Source organism: Protopterus annectens, chromosome 12.part0 (genome assembly GCF_019279795.1).
Source record: "Protopterus annectens isolate FY-2018-M chromosome 12.part0, PAN1.0, whole genome shotgun sequence".
Lineage (NCBI taxonomy): Eukaryota > Metazoa > Chordata > Ceratodontiformes > Protopteridae > Protopterus > Protopterus annectens.
The window spans coordinates 589434169-589457467 of record NC_056746.1 but is presented as its reverse complement, the minus strand read 5'-3'; the positions used below and the strand labels follow the sequence as shown (position 1 = coordinate 589457467).

Sequence of the window (23299 nt, the reverse complement as noted above, 5' to 3'; positions counted from 1 at the left end):
GGAACGTCTGAGAAAAACATGCCAAAATATGACAGGTAGACAGATGACTCTAAATGTTGGCCAATGAAAGAGGGTCACAGCTATTATATCTGCTTACTAATTATAAACATAATACAAAAAAAAAAGTCTGAAGTAAATAAAAAGGTCTTAAAGTTCAAGCAACTTTAGGCCATTTATCACAAACAGTTGCAAAAAAAATGTTCTTGAATGAAAGAGGGTCACAGCTATTATATCTGCTTACTAATTATAAACATAATACAAAAAAAAAAAAAAAAAAAAAAGTTGGAAGTAAATACAAAGGTCATAAAGTTCAAGCGACTTTAGGCCATTTATCACAAACAGTTGCAAAAAAAAATTTTTCTTGAACATCACAGATTACACAGTCATGCAGTATACCACCCGACACACACAGAAGCAATATGGCTTGAAACCATTTCATCTGCATTTAAAGGAGGGGAATTGGAGAAAAACTACAGAAAATTGTTTTGGGCAAATGACTTCTAAGTGGAGTGATGTTTTGTTAATACAGAGTTAAAGTTCCAGTTTATGAAATGGATGGAGATGGAGTGCCTACCTTTTCCAGTTTTTCACAATCACATTAAGGAACACCATACCAACAGAATGCACAGTAGAATTACAATGAGATAGGAAAACAAGAATCAGGTCGCAAATTTGGTTGGAATCCACAGTGAGCAACCTAGACAGAAAGAAAAATAAATGTAGCTCTGCATCAAATCAGTGTTATACCTGAACTGAAGGAAGAAACATTTGTTTAGCAAACATTTTTCACAATCAACCTAAGTCATAAACTGCAATCAATGTTATTAAAAACAGAGCATCTTTTTACATACAAAAATGATACTTACGTACTCACTGTAACAACAAATCTGTGTTGTCTGCTTCCATCCTTCCTCTACAGACTGGTCTTTGGATTTGAATCCGATCAGACTTCGGCAGCCCTCAAGCTCCTCCCCTTACCCATAAACACTCTTGTAATGAGCAAGTTAACTCAGATCGAGTTTGCCCACAACACCAGAAGAAGGGTAGACTTCTCCAAATGTAATAGGAGATTTAGCAAAAAGTCAAGCAACAGGACAAAAACAAAGAAAGAAAGAAACCAGCTTTCATGTGTAGCCTTGAAAATAAAACCTGTGGTAACTACAGGTACCTCAGTAAGGTCACTCCAGGAATGAATAAAAATAAGGATGGGGAAGGAGACAAGGAAGTTGAGGAAGGACGGAAGAAGACAACATGGATCTATTGCTATGGTGTGTACATAATTTTCTATCTGTTGTCTCGTCCATCTATTCCTCAACAGATGGGACACAGTCCCCAGCTACCATATCCATTGGGAGTTCTCATATTCTGGAGTACAGCCGAATCTAAGGAGGCTCTTGACTGTGACTGCCAAGTCCAGTTTACTATGGTGAAATAAAGATATGAACCTTGAACTAAGTAGCAGCAGCACAGATGTAATCAAAAGGTACCCTGGAGAAGATGACTGTAGAAGAAGCTGTAGCTCTCATCAAGTTAGGAGTTTTGGATAAGGATAAACCCTTTTCAGACATAAGCGATACAGTCTGAAAGTCAGTGAGACAGTGCGACTGTGTACACACCCTTACCCATTTTAGCAGGAGAACATTATACAAATAACTTGTCAGTCTTCATGACTCTCTTGGTTCTATACAAATAGAAGTGTAACTGGTGGTACACATCCAGCAAGTGCAACATGTATTTGTCTTTGTTGAAGAAATTTGGAAAAAATGCTAATAGGTTGATTGACTGATGATTCAGATGTCACTTTAGGAAGAAAAGATGGGTTAATTCTCAAGGATACCCAATCTTTGTGAAACATCAGATAGGGAGGTTTTGAAGACAATGCACAGAGCTCAGAAACTGTCCTAGTGGAGGTGATAGCCACTAAAGAGTTTTTCCATGATAAGAACTTCAAATCAACTTTGGCTGCAGGTTCAAAAGGGGAGGGGGGGGGTCAAAGCTTGCAACAGAATAGTAATACCCCAAGGAGGAGCTACCTCCCTGAGTGGAGGGCAGAGAAGAAAAGTACATCTGAGAAAGACTTTGGACAGCCTGATGGACACAATGAAAATGTGGTCTTCCTCAAAAAGAAAACAAGAAACAGTGGCAAGATGTACTTTGACCGTGGAATGAATGGCCCCAACCTGAAAGAGAGACGATAGAAACTCTAGAATAGCTGGAAGAGGAGTGGAAAATGGATATAAATTTTTGTTGGAGGCCCAGATGGAAAATCTTCTCCATTTACTTTTGTAGATCTTCCTAATTGGAGGTCTCTGAGAAGAAGCTAAAATATGACTGTCACAGGGGAGAAAACTTGGACTGCCTAGCCATCATTGGAACTGGAGAAACCATGCAGTTAGCTTGAGAGACTGAATGTCAGGGTGAGACGACCCCGATGGATGACACAAAAGATCTGCAGTCAGGTCCAGTACCCAGGGAAAGTGTATCACATGGGGTCAGACGAAGGTAAACCACTTTTCGAGGCGAGTAAAGGGCAACAAGGATCACTGCAACCTTCCTCACCAGAGCTTCCTGCAGAAAATTGGATAGTAGAGAGGTTGGAGGAAAGGTGTAAAGGAGACCAGATGGCAAACTGTGAGACAGGGCATCCCTTGGTAACTTTCCCTCCCACAAGATCAGAGCAAAGTACTTGCTGTACTTGGTATTGTGGGATGATGCAAACAGGTAGTATCAAGATCGGTCCCAATGGCTGAATATGCTCTTTGCTTTTCACTGGATTGAGGGACCACTCGTGAAGCAGGATAGACCCATTCACAGCCTGTTTGCTGGAACACTGGCCTTCCCTGGAATGTGTGTTGCTAACAGACAGTGGTTTGAAAACATCACCCACTGCCACGGTCTCAAGAACTTATGACACAAGCAGTAAGATCGGGTTCCTCCCTGTTCGCTGATGTACTAAACCACCAACATGTTGTCTGTCTGGACAAATATCACACGCGGGGAGATTGAGTCCTGAAATGCCTTCGACACGAGTACGGTTACTCTCATCTCCATGTGAAGATTTGCCTCTCTTAGGAGACATTATTCCTTGGACTGTTTTTCCCAAGAAATGCACCCCTACCCCCACCACAAGTGGGTATCGTACATGGTCACTGTGGCTTGGGTGAAGATAGAATGAAAAGATGTTTCGGAGATGCAAGCAGCGAGTCCAACCACCAGTGATTTTTTCTGTTTGTCCAGCATTTTGTGGAGGAAAAACATCTAGGAAACCTAAGGATCGCATTTATGATTATATGGTGGACATCCATAGTTTCATAGTATAGTACTAGGCTATCTGCCCTGGGGCATTTGTAAGCCTAGCCATAGTGATGTGGCTTTTGCCACCCCATGAAATGGTACAAAAAATGTACAGAATAAATTTAGAATACTGTGCCTCTGTCTAGTAGTGACACAATGAAGGTCCCCTTATATAATAGAATTAGTTTACTGTGCCCCTGTCTAGCAGTGACACAGATGTGACCCCTGGGGTAAACTTACGATCTCCCATCCACTCATCAAGATTTCTCTTGAAGAGAGTCAGTGACGGGCTCTGCCTAATACGAACTGGGATCTTGTTCCAAAGCATGGGAAGCCTCTGGGTTATGAATCTATCCCTCCAGCATGTCCTATTCATACTTGTGCCGAGGTTTAAGTCTTTAGCTCTCGTGGTCCTGATGGATTTGGATTTTTTTGAGGTGGAGTATGTCCATCAGATCCTGATTGGACATGGCCTTGTACGTCAGGCAGAGATCACCTCTGAGCAGGCGGTATGCTACTGAATAGGCTGAAGTTTCTTTAGTCTGGCAGAATAAGACATATGTTGGAGACCCTTGATCCTCTTGGTGAGGTACTTTTGTGGTCTCTCCAGCTGTTGCAAATGCCGGGTGAGGTACATACCAAATGGGGCATTGTACTCAATCATGGGTCTGATGAGGGAGGAATATAGGGGTACAATGACATCCTTGGATCTGGATGTGAATCCCTTCATGATGAGGTGTGCAAGGTAGAATGTTTTTCTAACCACTTTTGCAACATGGGTGTCAAATGAGAGGTCGCTGTCGACTTGGGTCCTTAGGTCTCTGATTACTTTTTCCGTACTCAGTGGGTTGCTCTCTATGTGATAATTTGTAGGTACTTTGTTTTTCCCAAAGGGGATGACTATACATTTTTTGGCATTTAGTTTAAGGCCATGACTCTGGCACCAGTTGTCCGTTTCTGTGAGGCCTTTTTGTAGGATGTGTGTGTCTGCTGGTGTATCGACTATGGCGCCTAGTTTGCAGTCATCTGCGAACTTTGTCAGCCACAGCCCTCCCATGTTTGCTTTAACATCTGAGAAATAAATGCCGAACAAGAGGGGTCCCAGGACAGATCCCTGTGGGACACCACTTGTGACTGGCTTTGAGTCTGACATTACTCCAGCAATTTTAACTTTATGGGTTCTGTCCTTTAGCCAGTTTGCAACCCATCTAGTGACATAAGGGTTTACTTTTAAGCTGTTGAGCTTATCTATGATGCCTGAGTGGGGTATTGGGTCGAAGGCCTTAGCCAAGTCCAGGTATGCTGTATGGACTGCTTTGCCCTCATCAATGGCTCTAGTGACTGTTTCGAAAAAGTCAACCAGGTTTAAAAGGCAGGATCTGCCCTTTACAAAGCCGAACTGGGTGGGGTCAAGTGTCTGTAGGTCCCCTATGTCTCTGTTTATGAGTTCCATAATGATTCTTTCCATTGCTTTGCAGATCAGGCTGGTTAAGCTTATGGGGCGGTAGTTTCCAGGGTCTGTAGAGGCACCCCCCTTGTGGAGTGGGACCACTGTTGCTGTACGCCAGTGTTCAGGTACATATCCCGGTAAGGCTAAGGTTAAATAGCATTTTTATGTGTGGGTTTAGCTCCTCTTGGAGTTCACGTAACATGCAACCCGGGATACCGTCAGGTCCCATTGATGCTGTGTTTTTTGCTTTGTTTATGGCGGTTCTCACTTGGACATCTGAGATGACAGGGAGATTACATTCAGCTGGGATAAGTATTTCTTCTTTTGGGGGTGAGGGAGGGGAGAAATTTGCACTGAACCTGTCAGCCAGAATGTTGGCAATATCTGTAGGTTCAGTGTATTTTTTGTTGTTGTGAACCAACTCTGAGCATATCTGAGGGTTTCCGCCCAGGTTTCCAACATAGCTGAAGAAGGCTTTGTGGTTATCTTTAGTGTCCTTAGCGATTTTTCTCTCAAAGTTGGCCTTGGATGTTTTTATGAGAGAACATAGTTTTCTGCTAATGTTGATCAGAGATGTCTTCCCTTCATGGGATTTTGCTCCGACGTGCAGTAGCTTCTTTCTTTTGTTATACAATTTGTTTATGGCTGAGGTCCACCAGACAGGACGCTTACCTTTGGTGGAGAGGGACTTGGATTTATTTGGGATTGCATGATACATGCATTCTTGGAGATGTCCACAGAAAGCATTTGTGAAGGATTCGGCATTGTGGGATGTGGTATCCACTGGCACAGTGGGCTTAAAGGATACCAACTCAGTCTTAAGAAGAGTGAATTCTGCTTTTGAGAAGTTTTTCACTGTGGTCTTTTGTGCTGGGGGTGGAGGTGGGATATAAATATCCAGGGCGATTAGTTTGTGGTCAGATCTCACTAGTGAGGGGTATACTTCCGGTGTGGAGCATTTTGTCCCCATGCTTGTGATGATCAGGTCTAGTATATTATCTCCCCTAGTGGGAGAGGTGACTAGTTGTTCCAGTGCATTTGAATTTATGAATTCCAGGAACCTTTGGGCTAGGGTATTAGGGCTAGAATAATGTACCCAAATCTATGTTTGGGTAGTTGAAGTCTCCCAGTATGATGGTATTTTGTGATACATTCATATCCTCCAATGTCTTCAGGAAGGCTGAGTGGGGTTCTTGAGATTGGGAGGGTGGTCTGTAACATGCTACCAGTTGTATAGCAGTTTTGCCTATGGTTAGTTGCACCTGTATGGTCTCTGATGCTTCATGTGTTGCTACTAACCTGGAGGTGTGGGTGTCCTTGATGAATATGGACACCCCCCCCTTTGTGGTTCGGCCCGGGTTTTGGGGCCGAAAAGCATGATACGAGGTATAACCTGGTAGCGCTGGGGTGCTCTCAGGAGCCTTGAACCAGGTTTCAGTTACTGCACAGACGTCTATGTTCTCCATGCTGAGGAGTGCATCAAGTGCCTGCATCTTGAGATTTAGACTTCTGGCGTTGAGCAGCATTACCCTTAGTTTTTTTCCATTTTTGTTTGCTAAGGAGGTGGGTTTGTCTTTTGAGCCTTGCCTAAAAAAGGCACTATGGGGGTGGCAAGAGCCTTAGCCAATATCCGGAAGCCCAGTGGTGACAGGTGTAAGCCATCCCTTGCGAAGTAGCGTGGCTTGTCCACCATGTCATCCCAGGCAGACAGATATTGGATCCCCTTAGAATGACACCAGTACTTGAGCCAATTGTTAAAGCTGATCATCTTGTCTTTGTATTGTGGTATCATTCTTGGTGAGGGCAAGATGCTGCTCAGGGTCAGGGTCATACCAGCCTGGGCTACATAATCGGAGAGCTCCTCTATGTCTCTTTTCATGTAGTCCAGGGAGGTACGTCTCAGGTCATTCACACCAGCATGAACAATGACAGAGTCATATTTGTACTTCCTTTGGAGTGACTTCAGTGCGTGTGTTATGTGGCGGATCCTAGCTCCCGACAGACAGCTCACAGTCACCCTCTCCTTGTTCAGCCTGGTCAGCGGGACATCAGTGTGTCTGACTACAGAGTCACCTATTACTAGTGTATCAGGCAAGGTGTTTGGCCTTAAGGGCTGTGATTGGTTGACACACTGATTTACTGAAGTATGTGTTGCATGTGTTTTGTTTTGAGGTGGTGGATTTTTGGATGTCTGCTTTGGGAGCCTCTGTTGTTTTGTTAAGTTTTTTATTACAGCCTCCGAGTATGTCTTTGTGTTTTTATGTGTTTGGTTTGCAGTTGTGGTAGGTCTATGTGGGACTGGGATTGTTGTGTGTGTAGTTACCATCTCCTCCTGTCTGGTCATGCCAGCCCTGAGTTGAGAGAGTTCAGCCTCCAGTTTGGCTATATAGTTGCATCTCTCACATGTATTTGTGTTTGTTGGGAGGAGAAGAGGGTTGTCTGTGTACATGAGACAATTGTAGCATTGTCTCAAGATACCCAGATTGACCAGCTGAACTGGAGAGGACGCCAGTAATCTACCACTCGACATGCTAGAACAGTATAAGGGAGTGCTGTCCCTTTAAGGGAAGTGGATATTCACAGGGGTGGTAAGTAGATGTAGTGCTTTATTTAGTACGAGAGTGCTTACTTAGTAGAGAAGTATTGAGAACAAGTGCTAGGCTTATAATATAGTGAGTAGTCAGTTTATACTAAGAGTAGAGCTTCCTTAAGGGAAAATTTGAAGAGCAGACCTGGCGAAGCCAGAAGTAGTTTAACCGGCGCTGCGCTATGCGCACAACCGCGCAAAGCCGTGTTTTTTTTTTTTTTATAGAAACACACAGAAAATGCAGAAACAGTGATAAATCAGTTACACAGGCTAGCACACTTTAGTGGGCAGCCTCCACAGTTAAATTAAACAAACAAACAAACTTTCGATCAAATTCGACTAAAATGTAACTTTAAGTGCAGATTTTAAAATAATGCAGCAAACAGTTAAAAAACAGTTCAAGCTAGTTCAGGGTAAGCTACAGAAGCTATTCCAAGTGAAAAAAAGCAAAGATAGTTAAATCCAGAAAGTAGTCGCTTTTCTGAGTTCCCTGCTGCTAGGACCACTCTGCAGGACCACGAGAAGCTTGCCTGAGCAGTATAGCCAGAAAAAAACACCCAGAGGCGGACTTTAAACAGTGAACTACAAAAATGTAAGACTACGAATGCACTTTATAGGCATATTCAGGAATTTCAGGAACATAGATTTTGTTTGTGGTATTGGAACAAGTTATTGGTGATGTCAGAAGGTTGGTGATTGATGAAATCTTAAGTGTTAGCTTAAATGGCAGTTATTTAATGCCACAATGTTACCTGGTCTTAATGACTCAGTGTTCATCAATCCGATTTTAAAATTGAAGTTTTACAATGCTTTGTAGAAATGTCAAGTTTTTTTAATAGCTTTTAATATTTCTAATAATTTTAATAATGTCTATGATGCAAGTCATCTATTTGACTATTCAGATGCATTATTTTAAGATTTTCATTAAATGATTAACCTATGTTTGTTATTGAAGATTTCTAATTGTGAGATGTAAGGTATTACATTTAAAATAGGGTAATTACAAAAAAAGAATGCAGTAGCTTCGGAAAACCAAACATGTTTTATTAGCACCAAGGTAAGTGCTTTCATCTCCCAAAATACCAGAGACTTCTTCAGACAAAGAAAAAAAAAATCAACTTATTTTATACTTATAATCACATGATCTACCATTCTAAAAATCAGGATTACTTACTTACTTTAAAACATATAATGCAATAAAAATCAATAATATACTTACTGAAATAACAAATTGCATAACTGACCTAAAAAAACTTACAGACAAAATGAATTTTATTCTTATATACTTAATTACTTCAAACCTTACAATCCTTTCATTATTAAATTACTTTGTTGCTTCAGCCATAAAAAATACTAATGTTTTAATCCCTTTCTTTTTAAATACATTATAGATTCTTCCCTATAATTTAACTCTGGTTGAAAACATGCGTTAAGTTTCACTTGCTAACAATATTCCAACCAACCAAGTTCATCTTCTGTATTTACTAAGTTGGCTGTGCTATCAATTTCTCTAAAACCAAGAACCTAAAATTTACTTTACACTTCATATATTTGTAATGTTTGCTCATAGCGTTTTTTTCATCTCCTATCTGAATGGCACATTGATGCTCGTAAATTCTTCTGTATAATTCACATGTTGTTCTCCCAATATAAAATTATCTACTTTTCAGGCATATTATTAAATACACTACATTTTTAACTTTGCAACTAAAGGTTCCAGGTATTTCAACCTTATTGTTTCACATTTCCAATTTGTTACTTTCTATATATAAGACGTCACACATATTACAATTAAAACACTTCACCATCCCACATCTCCTTTCTTCCACTCGAGGGATTCAATTTCGATTGAAAATAATCTGATAACTTTTTGCTCTTTTCTGAATGAAACTGAGTTTATCTCCTAACTTTTCTAGTAATTCCTCATTAGTTCTAAATAAACTCCAACTACTTTTTATAACAATTTTTGATAGCATTAGAATCTGTACTATTATGGACTGCCATAGCTGTCCCATACTTACAAGACTCCCTTCTTGTAGTGCTTTCTAATTCACTTTTCCTTTAACTTAACTGTTCTTTGTACAGTATATCAACCTGTTCTGTTGGATACTCCCTTTATTCCATTTTCATACATAAATGTTTTGCTTTTTTTATAAAATCACAGTCCTTAGTTAAGTTACTAATGCTTTTCAATTGTCCTTTACTATGTTCAACTTTGTTTTTTTAGGGTGCATACTTGAATAATCTAAGTTCATATTGTTTTGTACTTCCTTTCTAAACACCTTAGTCCATAATCTATTTTCTTTATATATATATATATATATATATATATATATATAAAATCTAAAAACGTGATTTCATCACAGCGATATTGCTGTGTAAATTTCAAACAGGAACACACATTATTAATATAGCTTAACAAATTCATGTAACTCATTTAATGTTCCGCTCCATAACAAAAAAAAAAATATGATCAATAAAATTAAACATTTTCACAATATATTCTTTAAATTTACTTTCAAGTATAGGTCAACTCCCACCCATGCATAAACACATTTGCATAGCTAGGTGCTAAAGCTGCATCCATCACTACACCATTCTTTTGAACATAGATATCATTTTGGAATGAAAAAAAGTTGCAACTAAGCACAATCTCTATCATCTCCATTAATAACCCAATAGTACTGGGGAAATACATTTTTGTTCTTAACAACTCTATTCTCACAGTATCCATCACTTCTTCGTTTGGAATCATAGTATACAAAGATTTGACATCTAATGTCACTAACAAATCAGTTTCTCTCACTGATACATTTTCAATTTTTGACAGAAAATCAAAGCCATCTTTAATGTAAGTTACATTGTTTGGAATTACTTTCTGGAGATGTCGATATATGAAAACAGAAAAGGCTTCTATTTTATTACTGGCACTTACCACAATTTGTCTCAGGGGGTGGTTCATTTAAATCTTCATGGATCTTTGGTATCCCAAAGATCAGACTAATTTTTGGATTACTGTTGATTAAACTCCTCCTTGTTTTCTCATCAATTCTTCCAGTAATAAACTATTCTTCAATACATGCATCTATCATCCCATACCCCTGCTTCACATCTTTCACTGTGATTCTTTTATATTTTTCATCTGCCAGGATTTCACTCATTCTTTGTTCATACATGTAAAGTGCTACAAGAGACCCCCCTTTGTCTGCTTTCAAAAATAAAATCCCCTCACCTCATTTTTCATTAATTTATCAAAAAAGAAGTTATGTACTCACCATAACGTTCCATGTTTGTTGTCCATCTCGCCATTCATTCTTACAATGATGGGTTCAGAGCCGATTCTTGGCTCCGACTCGGCCGAACACAGAGCTAAAAGTCTCAAACCTGACTCATGGCAAGAAGGTATCCCACAATGCAGTGGTGCAATCCCCCAGATCTTGTTTGCTGCTACTACTGAATGATATGTACACTATTATACATATATACAAATATATACATATATCCAAGTCTATACTATACCTACTAGAAGGAGAAACAAACTGAGACAAAGCACTCCTGAAGGTAGTAAAAAACATCTACCAGGTCCACAAGGAGTCTTTGGTAAGGGGAAGGAGGGAGGGTTCGTAAGAATGAATGGCGAGATGGACAACAAAAATGGAACTGTTATGGTGAGTACAGAATTTCTTTATGTTATCCTATCTCGTCTTCATTCTTACAATGATGGGACAGCGTCCCTAGCACCTTTACCCTGGGTGGCTCACGGGAGTACACCTTTAAGCACCGCGGAACCAAAGGAGGCCCTATCCCTGGAGGCCAAATCCACTTTGCAATGAATGATAAAAGTATGTGGAGTAGTCCAAGTAGCTGCTGTACAAATATTATCCATGGGAATTCTGGCTTGAAAGGCAGATGATGTAGCCATTGCTCTAGTGGAATAAGCCTTCACTTTGAAAGGTAAATCTCTGTGATTTGATGTATAGATGAATATAATACAATTAGAAAGCCAATTGGAAAGAGTAGTTTTAGAAAATGAGCTACCCTTTTTTGCTTCAGAGAAGGATACGAATAATTGGCCAGATTTTCTAAAGTCTTTGGTCCTATGCAAATAGAATCTGAGTTGTCTATGCACATCTAGTTGATGTAATTTGTACTCTGCCTTGTTGCTATGATTAGGAAAGAACACTAGAAGCTCTATAGATTGGTTTATGTTGTTTGGGAATCATTTGGGTAGAAAGGATGGATTAGTTTGTAAGGATACCCTCTCCTTATAATATGGTGGTTTAATAGAAAGAGCTTGTAACTCTGATACTCTTCTAGCAGAAGTTACAGCCAATAGAAACAAGGTCTTCCAGAAAAGGAACTTGAGGTCTGAAGATGACGAGGGCTCAAAAGGTGGTAAAGTGAGATGAGACAGAACAAAATTTAAAACCCAAGGAGAAAGGAGTTCCTTAAAGGAGATCTTAATAAGGAGGCACCTTTTAAGAAGGCTCTTCACAATCTATGTGACATTAAGTTGGAAGTAGAATCACCAATGTGAAAATATGATATTGCAGCGAGTTGAACCCTGATGGTTGTTGCAGCTGAACCTTGTTGGAACAGTTCCACCAAAAATTCCAAAATAGAATGGATAGGTGCAGAAAAAGTATCAATGTTCCAGTTTTGAGCCCAAAGGAAAACCTTCTCCATTTGCTAGAATACAGTTTTCTAGTGGAAGCTTTATGCAAGGACATTAAGATATGTCTAACTGTAGGAGTGAAATTGTGAAGCCTGACTAAATTGGGAAGTGGAGCAGCCAAGTTGTTAATTTTAGGGTGTGGAGAGAAGGATGAAGCTCCCCTGACATATGAGTCAGCAGATATGGCATTGTGTCCATATGGCATCTCCTGAAGATGAGACCAAAGGAAGGGGAACCAAACTTAGCGAGGCTAGTAAGGAGCAATGAGAATTATCCTGCTTCCCGAGAACTGAACTTTCTGAATGACTCTGGGTATGAGAGGAAACGGAAGAAAAGCATATAGAAGCCCCGAGGGCCAATCATGAGCAAGTGTGTCTCTCGGTGTCTCCCCCAGAGGGTGGATTAGGGTAAAGTAGTTGCTGCACTTGGCATTCATGGGAATGGCAAAGAGATTGCAGCAAGGCTGACCCCATGTTCGGAAAATCATTTCCGCTACATTGTGATTGAGAGACCACTTGTGAGGCATTAGGATTGCTCTGCTCAGCTTGTCTATCACATTGGACATCCCCAGAATGTGCACTGCTATTAGAAAGTGCTGGGAAGAAAAGTACAGTTTTGTACCTACCATAAATGTAGATGTTCGAGTGTATACCCTGCTGCAGTCATCACACTTGGGTTATCCTGTCGTCAGGTGGTACCGCAGTCGGCCTGAATTCCAAAGTCTTGGCCCGGCATCGGTCGCTGTCGCTTCTTCCCAGTCAGTGCGCCAGGGGTATTTAAGAGGCATCCAACACCATTTTCTTTAGTTTTTCTTGCCCCAGATGTCAGGTGCCCTCCCCAAAAGGTGGTCAGTAGCTATAAAGCAAATACACCACAAAGGTTGTATCAGATTTTAAGGTATTGAAAGGTTTCAGTTAGGTCAGAGGGGATGGAGGGAGGGTAACCTGGACTGCAGCAGGGTATACACTTGAACATCTACATTTATGGTAGGTACAAAACTGTACTATGTTCATCGTGTTACCCTGCTGCAGTCATCACACTTGGGTTTAATCCCAAAGCTAAGGATGGGAGGTGGAGTCAAACAGGGTTAGAGGAGGCTAGAAGGCCCTGCAAAACTGCAGTGGCGAAGCCAGCCCTAGACTTAGAGTAAAGTGGTAAGTGATGGTGTTTGGTGAAGCTGTGTACTGAACTCCAAGTTGCAGCTTCCAGAATATCCTTGGTTGGCACCCCCCTGAGGAAGGCTGTAGATGTAGCTGCTGCCCTGGTGGAGTGGGGCCTTATGCTAGCAGGAACTGGTTTTCCATGATGGGTGTAGGAAAAACGTATGCAATGCCCTATCCATTTAGAAATGGTCTGTTTTGAGATAGCCTTTCCTTGTGATGCTGTAGCATAGGATACAAAAAAGCTGGTCAGATTTTCTGAAAACCTTAGTTTTATCCAAGTAGTAACGTAGCTGCCTGTGAATGTCCAAGGAATGCAGGAGTCTTTCTCCTTTGTTCTGTGGATTTTGGAAGAAGGTGGGTAAATGGATGGTTTGATTTAGAGCCACAGTGGATACCACCTTTGGCATAAAGGAGGGGTTAGTTCGTAGAGAAACTCTGTCTTGATGAAAAATGAGTAAAGGCTCTACTGCCATTAGTGCCTATAGCTCTGAGACTCTTCTGGCTGAAGTAATTGCTAGCAGCAGGGCAGCCTTCCATGATATAAACTTTAAATCAGCTGAGAAAGCTGGCTCAAAAGGTGGCAGCGTAAGTTTTTCCAGGACAAAGTTGAGATCCCAAGTTGGTGTTGGTGCTGTCCTGGGAGGCCTAATATTTTTGGCCCCTCTGAGGTACTGCCTTAGAAGTGGATGTGAAAATAAGGGAGGATCCGTGTTGTAGTGACATGTAATAGCTGAGGCGTGGATTTTAACAGATGAAAAAGAAAGTCCTTTGTGTAACATCTCAGTTAAATATTGTAGAATCTGAGGTATGTCCGGCTCAAGCGTATTTTGGCCTTTAGCTTGGTTCCAGGTGCAAAATCTTTTCCATTTGTCTGAGTAGGCTTTCCTGGTGCTGGGCGTGCTGGGCCTCCTGGCCTCCAGAATGACATCCATAACAGCTTGTGAAAGAAGAGCTGGCTGGTTGCTTAGGTGATTTGCCATGCAGCCAAATTTAGGGTTTTGAGCTGGCTGTGCAGAATCTGACTGTCTTGCTGTGTGAGCAGATGAGGAATTTGTGGTAAAATCCATGGTGGGCTGTGGGCCATGTTCCTTAGTAGTGGGTACCAGTGCTGGCGTGGCCAGTCTGGGGCAATGAGTATCATTTGGGGTCTCTCCATCCTGACTTTCAGCAGCACCTGTGTGAGAAGGGGCAATGGAGGAAAGGCATATACTGTCAACATTTTCCAACTGAATGAGACCGCGTTCACTTTCCAAGCTTGGTGGTGAAATGTCCTGGTGCAAAATTTTGATAGCTGATAGTTTTGGGGGTTGGCAAACAGGTCTATGTCTGGGCGCCCCCATTTTTGAGTTATCATTGCAAATACTTGTGGATCCAGTTTCCACTCGTGGGGATCCATGATGTTCCTGCTTAGGTCGCCTGCCAATGTGTTCCTTTTTCCTGGCAGGAATTGAGCTTGTAATTGAACTTGGTAAGCCAGTGCTGTGTTCCACAAGGTCACTGCTTAGAGGGTAGGAGTGTGTACCCCCTTGCTTGTTTATGTACCACATTACTGTGGTGTTGTCTGTCCTTATTATAAGCTGTCCTGGATGTAAGCGGTCCTTGAAGGCTGTCAGAGCATTCTGTACAGCTAGCATTTCTTTTTGATTGATGTGCAGATTTCTTTGATCTGCAGTCCATATGCCTTGAATGCACTGTCCTGCCATGTGTACCCCCCAGGCATAGTCCGATGCATCTGTTGTCAAAGTTTGCCTGGCTGGGGGTAAGGTGAAAGGCTGACCCTTGTTGAGGTGACATGCCTGTGACCACCATAGAAACTCCTGCTGAAGGCAGGGAATGAGTGGTATCATTGTTTCCAAGCTGTGGCTGTGTTGAGTCCATACGCTTTTCAGGTACCATTGTAATTTCCTCATATGCAGTTTTGCAAATGGTATTAGTAGTATGCAAGATGCCATAAAGCCCAAGGCCTGCAGAATTTTTCTTGCAGGGAGTTGGGTCTTTGTTGCCATCATTTAAGTATTGAGTTAGTTGTAGTTGTTTGTCTGGCGTCAAATAAGCCATCTGGGCCATTGTATTCAAGCTCGCACCCAGGAATGTCATGTTTTGTGAGGGCACTGGTTTTGATTTCTTTTCGTTTACTGTGTACCCTAGGCAATTTAGAAGGTGTTTTACAAAAGCCAGATGTTGTAAGAGAATGTCCTTGTTTCCTGCTTGGATGAGGCAGTCGTCCAGGTATGGGTATATTTGAATTCCTCTTTGTCTGCAGTATGCAATTACTGGTGCCAGGCATTTTGTGAAGACCCTGGGCACAGTAGATAAGCCAAAGGGCAATGCAGAGAATTGGTAATGGGTTGAACCTGCAATGAAACGGAGGTATCTTCTGCAATTTTGTCTGATAGGGACATGCAGGTATGCCTCCTTGAGGTCCAACGTTACTAGCCAAGCTTTCTTGCCCAACATGGGAAGTAGCTGCTGTAGTGTTAGCGTCTTGAATTTGAGTACTTGCAAGAAGGTGTTTAGAATCGAAAGGTCCAGAATGGGTCTCCAAGCACTGTCCTTTCTGGGGACTAGAAAAAGCCTTGAGTAAAATCCTTGGCCTTGCTCCTGTGTAGGTACCTGTTGAATGGCTCTCATGTCCACGAGAGCTGTAATTTGTTTTTGTGCCACTGCCCATTGATTTTGTGGCAGGTTTGGCATTCCTTTTATCCTTGGCAAGGTGTGGAAATGGAATCTGTATCCTTGTGAGATAATGTCTAGGACTCATTTGTCCTTTGTGATGATGCGCCAGTTGTCTGCAAAAAGTGCTAATTTTCCTCCCAAGGGAGCTGCCAAGAGAGCTTTGCTTGGCAGTTTGAGGTTTTAAGTCATTGTGTTTGTCTTCTAGTAGTTTGGGACCTGTCCTCTCCTCCCTTCTGTGTTGCAGTGCCCCATTGGCGAGGTTTGTAAGGGATGTGTGCTTGACCTCTGCCCCTTGGGCGTCTGTATTTACCCCTCTGTGGTCTGTCAGAAGCTGGAAAGGACCAATTTTTTGTTGGCCAATTTCTGCTGAAACGTGGGGGTTGTACCTGTAAGAAATCTTTGACCGTCTGCATAGATTTTGCCTTATCCTCCATTTTCTTTAAAACCTCTTCTGCTTTGACTCCAAATAAGACATCCTGCTGTAAGGATGCATCTAGTAACTTTGCTTTAACATGATCAAGCAGAGTTTGTTCCTTTAACCAAGCATGCCTACGTATAACAGACCCAGTAACAGCTGCTCTACAGGAAGCTTCCAAGGAATCAAATCCACATTGTAAAGTATGTTTGCCCACCTGTTCAGCTGCATGCAACAGATCCTGCATTTCCCTGAATTCAGACTGTTGATGGTGCGTGGTCATCTTTTGTTTTATTTGAGACATTAGGAATTGCTGGTATTTCAGCATGTGAAATTGACAATTTAGTGCTCTCTTAGCTAGAGTAGCTGAGTTGTAAACCTTCTTCCCCCACCTATCTAGTGCTCTGGAGTCCCTTTCAGAGGGTACAGGATTTTTAGCCATAGAAGCCTTAGCCCCTTTGGGACCCTGGGAGATTGTCTCTGGGTCAGCGACAGGGCTTTTGTAAAGGGATTTGTGTGAGTCAGGCACTCTATAATATCTGTCTGGTTTGGCTGGAGCAGGAGGCAGACAATCTGGATTTAGACTAGATTCTAAGTAAACATCATCCACAATGTCTAAAACTGGAGGGATAGCAAGTAGTCTGTGCTGGGGGAGTAAAAGAAACTCGCGGAGCCTTTTCTTTGAGTCGGAGTAGTCCTGACCTTCCCAGTGGAAATGTTCCCTCATGGTATGTAAGGTTTCCCCAAAGGAATAGTCTTCAGGGGGAGAAGCTGAGGGAATGGAATCTTCAGCATCAGAATCTTCATAAGGGGGAAAGGAATAATTCGAGGAAATAGACACTTGATCAAAGGATGCATAATCCTCCTCTTGTCTAGGCCTTTTGTCTGGGGGGGGGGGGGGTTGGGAACCCCTGATTACAAAAATCAAATCTTCAGCCATTTTAAGCATCTGTTTCTTAGGCATGGGGCCTTGAACCGGAGACTGATGTGCAGTCTTTTTTGGTTTTTGAGGAGTCTTAAGCTTAGAACAAGATTTTATGGTGAGAGTAGTCGGTCTGAAGACACCTTCTGAAACCGAAGGTGTTTCCACAGCACCGGCTTCTCCTTCTGCAATGTTGTCAGTAGGGCCTAAAGAAAATGGCTGCGTCGGCCTAGAACTCTCTGTTTGAGAAATCAAAGCGGTCTGGGATTGCAATTCTGCGGTCGCCAGGGGCTGTGTAGGCGCCTCACTGAAAACTGGAGAACCGGCGACCAGCCCAGCCGAGGCCTCGGAGTCTGGCTTGGATCTAGGCTGCCTGTCTTTATCTTTGCGTTTTTTATGCACGCCCGTAGTCCGTTGTTCCGACAGCATAGTGTAATTAAATTTCCTACCGAAGTAGTGTCGTGCGAAATCAAAGCGTCGCTTTATAGTTCGCTTATTGAACCTAGCACAAAACCGACAACCAGTGACATCGTGGTCTGGGCCTAGGCAAGGTATACAATAAGAATGAAAGTCCTTATGAGGTATTTGCTTCCCACAAGAAATGCAATTGTTAACTTTTTCTGACATCTTACTGAGGCAAGAAAAGGTTCCCCAATGGGGTATTTAGCTTTGAAGACTTCGGACTGAAATTCGATTCGAAAATCTCAGGTGTCGGCCGACCGGCACTTGCAAACTGCTTCTGCTTCGGGCACCGTGCGGCAAGAAAGACTGAAGAAAATGGCGTCGGATGCCTCTTATATACCCCTGGCGCACTGACGTCAGGGAAGAAGCGACAGCGACCGACGCCGGACCAAGACTTTGGAATTCAGGCCGACTGCGGGACTGCCCGACGACAGGATAACCCAAGTGTGATGACTGCAGCAGGGTAACACGATGAACATCTGCCCATTGCCAAACTCTTAGGGCCTCTCGACAAAGAGGGTAAGATCTCGTTCCCCCTGCTTGTTTATGTACCAAACCACAGAAATATTGTCTGACTGTATCGCAATTGTCCCTAGAGGGAGAGAGTCGTGAAGTGCTTGCAACGCAAGAAGCACTACTCTCATCTGTAGAACATTTATATGCAAGTAAGCCTCGTGTTCTTGCCATGTACCTTGGACTGTTCTTCCCAGACACTGCCCGCCCCACCATATCTGGGAATTGTCCGTGGTCACTGTAGCTATGGGTTGATGTGGAACAAAGGATCTGTCTATTGTCAAATGAGTGGAGTGCATCCACCATCTTAAGTCTTTCTTGCATGATTCCGTTATTCTGATCGGGTGAGACATCGGAAGCTCTTGAAGTGACCATTGAGAGAACAATAGCCATTGAAAGATCCTCATGTGCATTTTGGCAAGAGGGACTGGTGCAATTGTGGAAGCCATTGTTCCTAGTAATCTTAGAATTATCTTTGCTTTCACTTTGGTCTTGGGAAGGAGGTGAAGTATCTGCTAAGTGCTACAACTCTTTCTGTTGGAAGACATGCTACCATAGAGGAGGTGTCTGGATCTGCGTTTATAAATGTAATATGTTAACAAGGCAGACTTTTAAAAGTTTACTGTAATACCCAGTTGATTGCAAATTTCCAAAGTTAGATCCCTGGCTTGTAGGAGTAGATGCTTGGTGGTGGCAGATAGGAGCCAGTTGTCTGTATAGAGAAGCACTCGGAATCGTAGACGCCTCAGGTGAACCGTGACTACTGCCACGCATTTGGTGAACACTCTGGGGGCTGTAGTGAGACCAAAGGGCAGAGCTCGGAAAGTACAGTTTTGTACCTACCATAAATGTAGATGTCCGAGAGGTATGCATCTGCAGTCCTAACAAATGGGTTGTCCTGGCCTCAGGCAGCCCTTCGGTCGGCCGGATTCCAAAGTCTGGGTCTGGCCTTGGCTGGTGTCGCACTTCACCCGACGTCATAGCTGCAGTTCTTCGGGTACAAAGGCATCAGCCGACGCCATTTTCCTCAGTGTTTCTTGCCCCAGATGCCAGATGCCCTCTAGGAAAGCTAAATTTGGATAAATGCAAATGTTTCCAAACAACAGAGAGCAAATAGAAATAAACATGTATATACATATATACAAACAAATACACCATAATAGATTCCCCCAGCTAGCTACAAGATGGGCAAATACCCTAGGAGTACCACAGAGGGGAAGGAGGGTGGGTAATCCTGACTGCAGATGCATACCTCTCGGACATCTACATTTATGGTAGGTACAAAACTGTACTATGTCCTTCAAGGATGCATCTGCAGTCCTAACAAATGGGTAGAATACCATAGCCAAACTGGGGGAGGAGGCCCTAACAAGATTATGGTGTAGTTAAGATCCCTTGCAAAACAGCAGTGGCAAAACCTGCTCGGGATCTGGAGTATAAGGGTAGATTATAATGCTTGGCAAATGTATGCACGGAGCTCCAAGTAGCAGCCTCTAAAATGTCTTTTGTAGCCACTCCTCGTAAAAATGCTGTAGTATTGGCTGTAGCCCTTGTGGAGTGAGGTCTGATATTTTCTGGAATTGCCTTTCCATGATAAGAATAACAAAATCTAATGCAATTTCCTATCCATTTTGAGATTGTCTGTTTTGAAATTGCTTTTCCTTCCATTCCTGTGGCATATGCTACCAGAAGCTGGTCAGTTTTTCTATTGTTATTGGTTCTGTCCAGGTAGTAGCGCAATTGCCTATGCACATCCAAGGTATGCAGCAGTCTTTCTCCCCTGTTCTGTGGGTTGGGGAAGAATGTAGGTAGGTGGATTGCTTGGTTTAAAGATACCCTGGAGACCACCTTTGGCATAAAGGTAGGATTAGTTTTCATGGACACTCTATCCTGATGGAAGATAAGGAAGGGTTGCACTGCCATTAACGCCTGTAATTCAGAAACCCTTCTTGCTGAAGTGATTGCAAGCAGGAAAGCAGTTTTCCATGATAAGTACTGTAATTCTGCCGTTGCTGCTGGTTCGAAAGGGGGAAGTGTCAACTTTTCTAGCACAAAGTTCAAGTCCCATGTAGGCAATGGTGGCTTCCTTGGTGGCTTTACATTTTTGATTCCTCTTAGAAACTGCCTTAGTAGAGGATGAGAGAAGACTGGAGGATCCATGTTGTATTCTGCTGAAATAGCTGACGCATGAATCTTAATGGAAGAGTAAGACAGGCCATTGTGGAAAAGCTCTGCTAAGTATTCCAGGATGTTAGCTATGTTTACCAGTGCTACATTTTGCCCTTTTGCTGCACTCCAAAAGAGATATCTTTTCCATTTAGCTGAGTACGTTTTTCTTGTTGAGGGTCTGCGAGCTTCCAAGATAATGTCTTTAACCCTTTGAGATAAATCTGGGTTATTTTGTCTTATGCAATGCTTCAAGCAGCTAGCTGCAGTGTTTTCAGGTTTGGATGCAGGGTTTTGAAGTTGTTCTGTGTTAGCAGTAAAGGAACCAGGGGTAGAGGCCATGGGAGTTCCCGAGACATACTCCTCAGTAGTGGGTACCAGTGCTGCCTCGGCCAGTCTGGAGCTATCAGGATGATCCTTGGGTGGTCTTCTTTGATCTTCAATAGCACCTTGTGCATCAAAGGAAGAGGTGGGAATGCATATGCTGTCAGGTTTTCCCAACTGAAAGATAGGGAGTCCACCTTCCAAGCAAGTGGGTGGTATGTCCTTGTGCAGAATTTTTTCAATTGGTGATTGTGTGGGGATGCGAATAAGTCTATTTCTGGTAGTCCCCATTTCCTTGTGATGGATTTGAAGATGTCTGGATGCAGCATCCATTCGTGGGCATCCGTGGTAGTCCTGCTTAAGATGTCTGCTAGTATGTTTTCTTTTCCTGGCACAAATATTGCCTTGAGCTGTATGTTGAGGCTTAGGGCCACATTCCAGAGATCCATTGCCATCCGGCATAGAGGATATGAGTGTGTGCCTCCCTGTTTGTTGATATACCACATAACTGTGGTGTTGTCCGTCCTTATCAGCAATTGTCCCTGTTGGAGAAACGGTCTGAATGCCTGAATTGCCAGTTTTACTGCCAGCATCTCTTTTTGGTTTATGTGTAGGTTTAGCTGGTCTTGAGTCCATAAGCCTTGTATGCACTTGTCCAGCATGTGTGCCCCCCAACCGAGGTCTGAGGCGTCTGTGGTGATAGTCTGGCTTGGTTGCGGGCTGTGGAAGGGCAGTCCTTTGTTCAATTGACAGGCCTGAGCCCACCATCGGAATTCTGTTTTCAGGCATGGAATTATTGGAATTTGGGTTTCTAGGCTGTGTTTGTGCTGAGACCATAAATTCCTGAGGTACCATTGCAACTTCCTCATATGCAGTCTGGCATGTGGGATCAATATTATGCAGGATGCCATGTAACCCAGGGCTTGCAGGACTTTCCTTGCTGTAAGCTGGTTCTGCGTTGTTAATGCCATGAAGTAGAGTGGAAGGTGCTTTTGTTTTTCTGCTGTGAGGGATGCCATTTGATTTGATGTGTCCAGTTCTGCACCCAAGAAAGTTATCCTTTGGGATGGCAACAGCCTTGACTTTTTTATATTGACTGTGTATCCCAAGGCTTGCAGTAGATGAATGACCCTTTTCAAGTCTTTTGTTAATTTGTTTTTGTTGTCCGCTTGTAACAGGCAGTCGTCCAGGTAAGGGTAAATTTAAATTCCCCGAAGCCTGCAATGAGCAATTACTGATGCCAGGCAATTCGTGAATACTCTGGGCGCAGTAGATAAGCCAAAAGGCAATGCTGAGAATTGATAATGCTCTGATCCTTCAAGAAATATGAGGTATCTTCTGCAATTTGGTCGTATGGGGACGTGCAGGTATGCCTCCTTGAGATCTAGAGTTACCAGCCAAGACTCCTTGCCCAGCATGGGAAGAAGCTGCTGTAGAGTCAGCATTTTGAATTTTGGGACAATGAGGTATGTGTTCAGTGCGGACAGGTCTAGAATAGGTCTCCATTGATTTTCCTTCCTTGGCACCAGGAAAAGTCTGGAGTAAAATCCTTGCCCTTGTTCCATAGGTGGTACCTTTTCTATAGCTCTCATCCTTTTTAAGTTGTCTATTTGTTCTAGAGCGTTTGCCATTTGATTTGGAGGTAGGTTTGGCATTCCTCTCTTCCTTGGTAGAGTATGGAAGTGAAACCTGTAACCTTTGTCTATTGTCTGTAAAATCCATTTGTCTCCTGTAATGCAATGCCAGTTTACTGAAAATAAGGCTAGTTTTCCACCTAAGGGTGCTTCTAGTTGTTCCCTGGTAGGCGGCTTCAGAGCCAAGTCACTGTGATTGTCCTGTGGAAGTGGTAGTGGCTGGATCTGCAGCAGTATTTCGCTGGTTGTTAGGCTGCCACTGACGTCCCCTGTAGGCACCTCTGGATTGACCTCTGCCTCTTGTGCGCCTATTCCTGCCTCTCTGTGCTCTGTTGGTGTCTGGAAAGGACCAATTCTTGGAAGGCCAGTTCCTACTAAACCTTGGAGGCTGGACCTGTAAGAAATCCTTGACTGTCTGGACAGATTTTGCTTTCTCTTCCACCTTCTTCAGCACTTGCTGTGCAGGAGAGCCAAACAAATTATGTTTATCCATGGGAGCATCTAGGAGCTTTGATTTTACATGGTCTGGTAAGGACTGCTCTTTTAACCATGCATGCCTTCTGATCACCGTACCAGTCATAGCTGATCTAAAGGAGGCCTCCAGTGCATCATAGCCGCATTTTAAGGAATGATTACTGACCTGCTGTATGTTATGTACCATATCCTGCAGAGACTTTCGATCTAAAGGTTCAGGTGAGGACAGCTTTTTAGATAACTGATCTAACATAAATTCCTGATACTGAATCATGTGGAATTGACAGTTTAAGGCCCTAGCCGAAAGAGTAGCAGAAGTATAAACTTTTTTACCCCATCTCTCCAAGGCCCTAGATTCCCTTTCAGAGGGGAGTGGGTTTTTGGCAGAGGTAGCTGCTACAGCCTTGGGGCCCTGTGAAATAGTTTCAGGATCTGCAAAAGGAGCCTTATACAAGTGATTATGTGTGTCCGGAACCCTGTAGTATCTGTCGGGCTTAGCAGGGGCCGGAGGGAGTGAATCAGGAGCAGTACAAGCATCATTAAA

General features: G+C 42.8%; 1 protein-coding gene across 1 annotated transcript in view; it reads right to left on the bottom strand.

Moving 5' to 3' along the window:
- LOC122816730 overlaps window positions 1-23299 on the bottom strand; it is a 2226031-nt gene that overhangs the window by 350172 nt on the left and 1852560 nt on the right. Inside the window, exon 19 of the mRNA XM_044089722.1 lies at window positions 575-697. Within this exon, the coding sequence (XP_043945657.1) occupies window positions 575-697 (123 nt within the window). The remainder of the gene's footprint in view (window positions 1-574; window positions 698-23299) is intronic.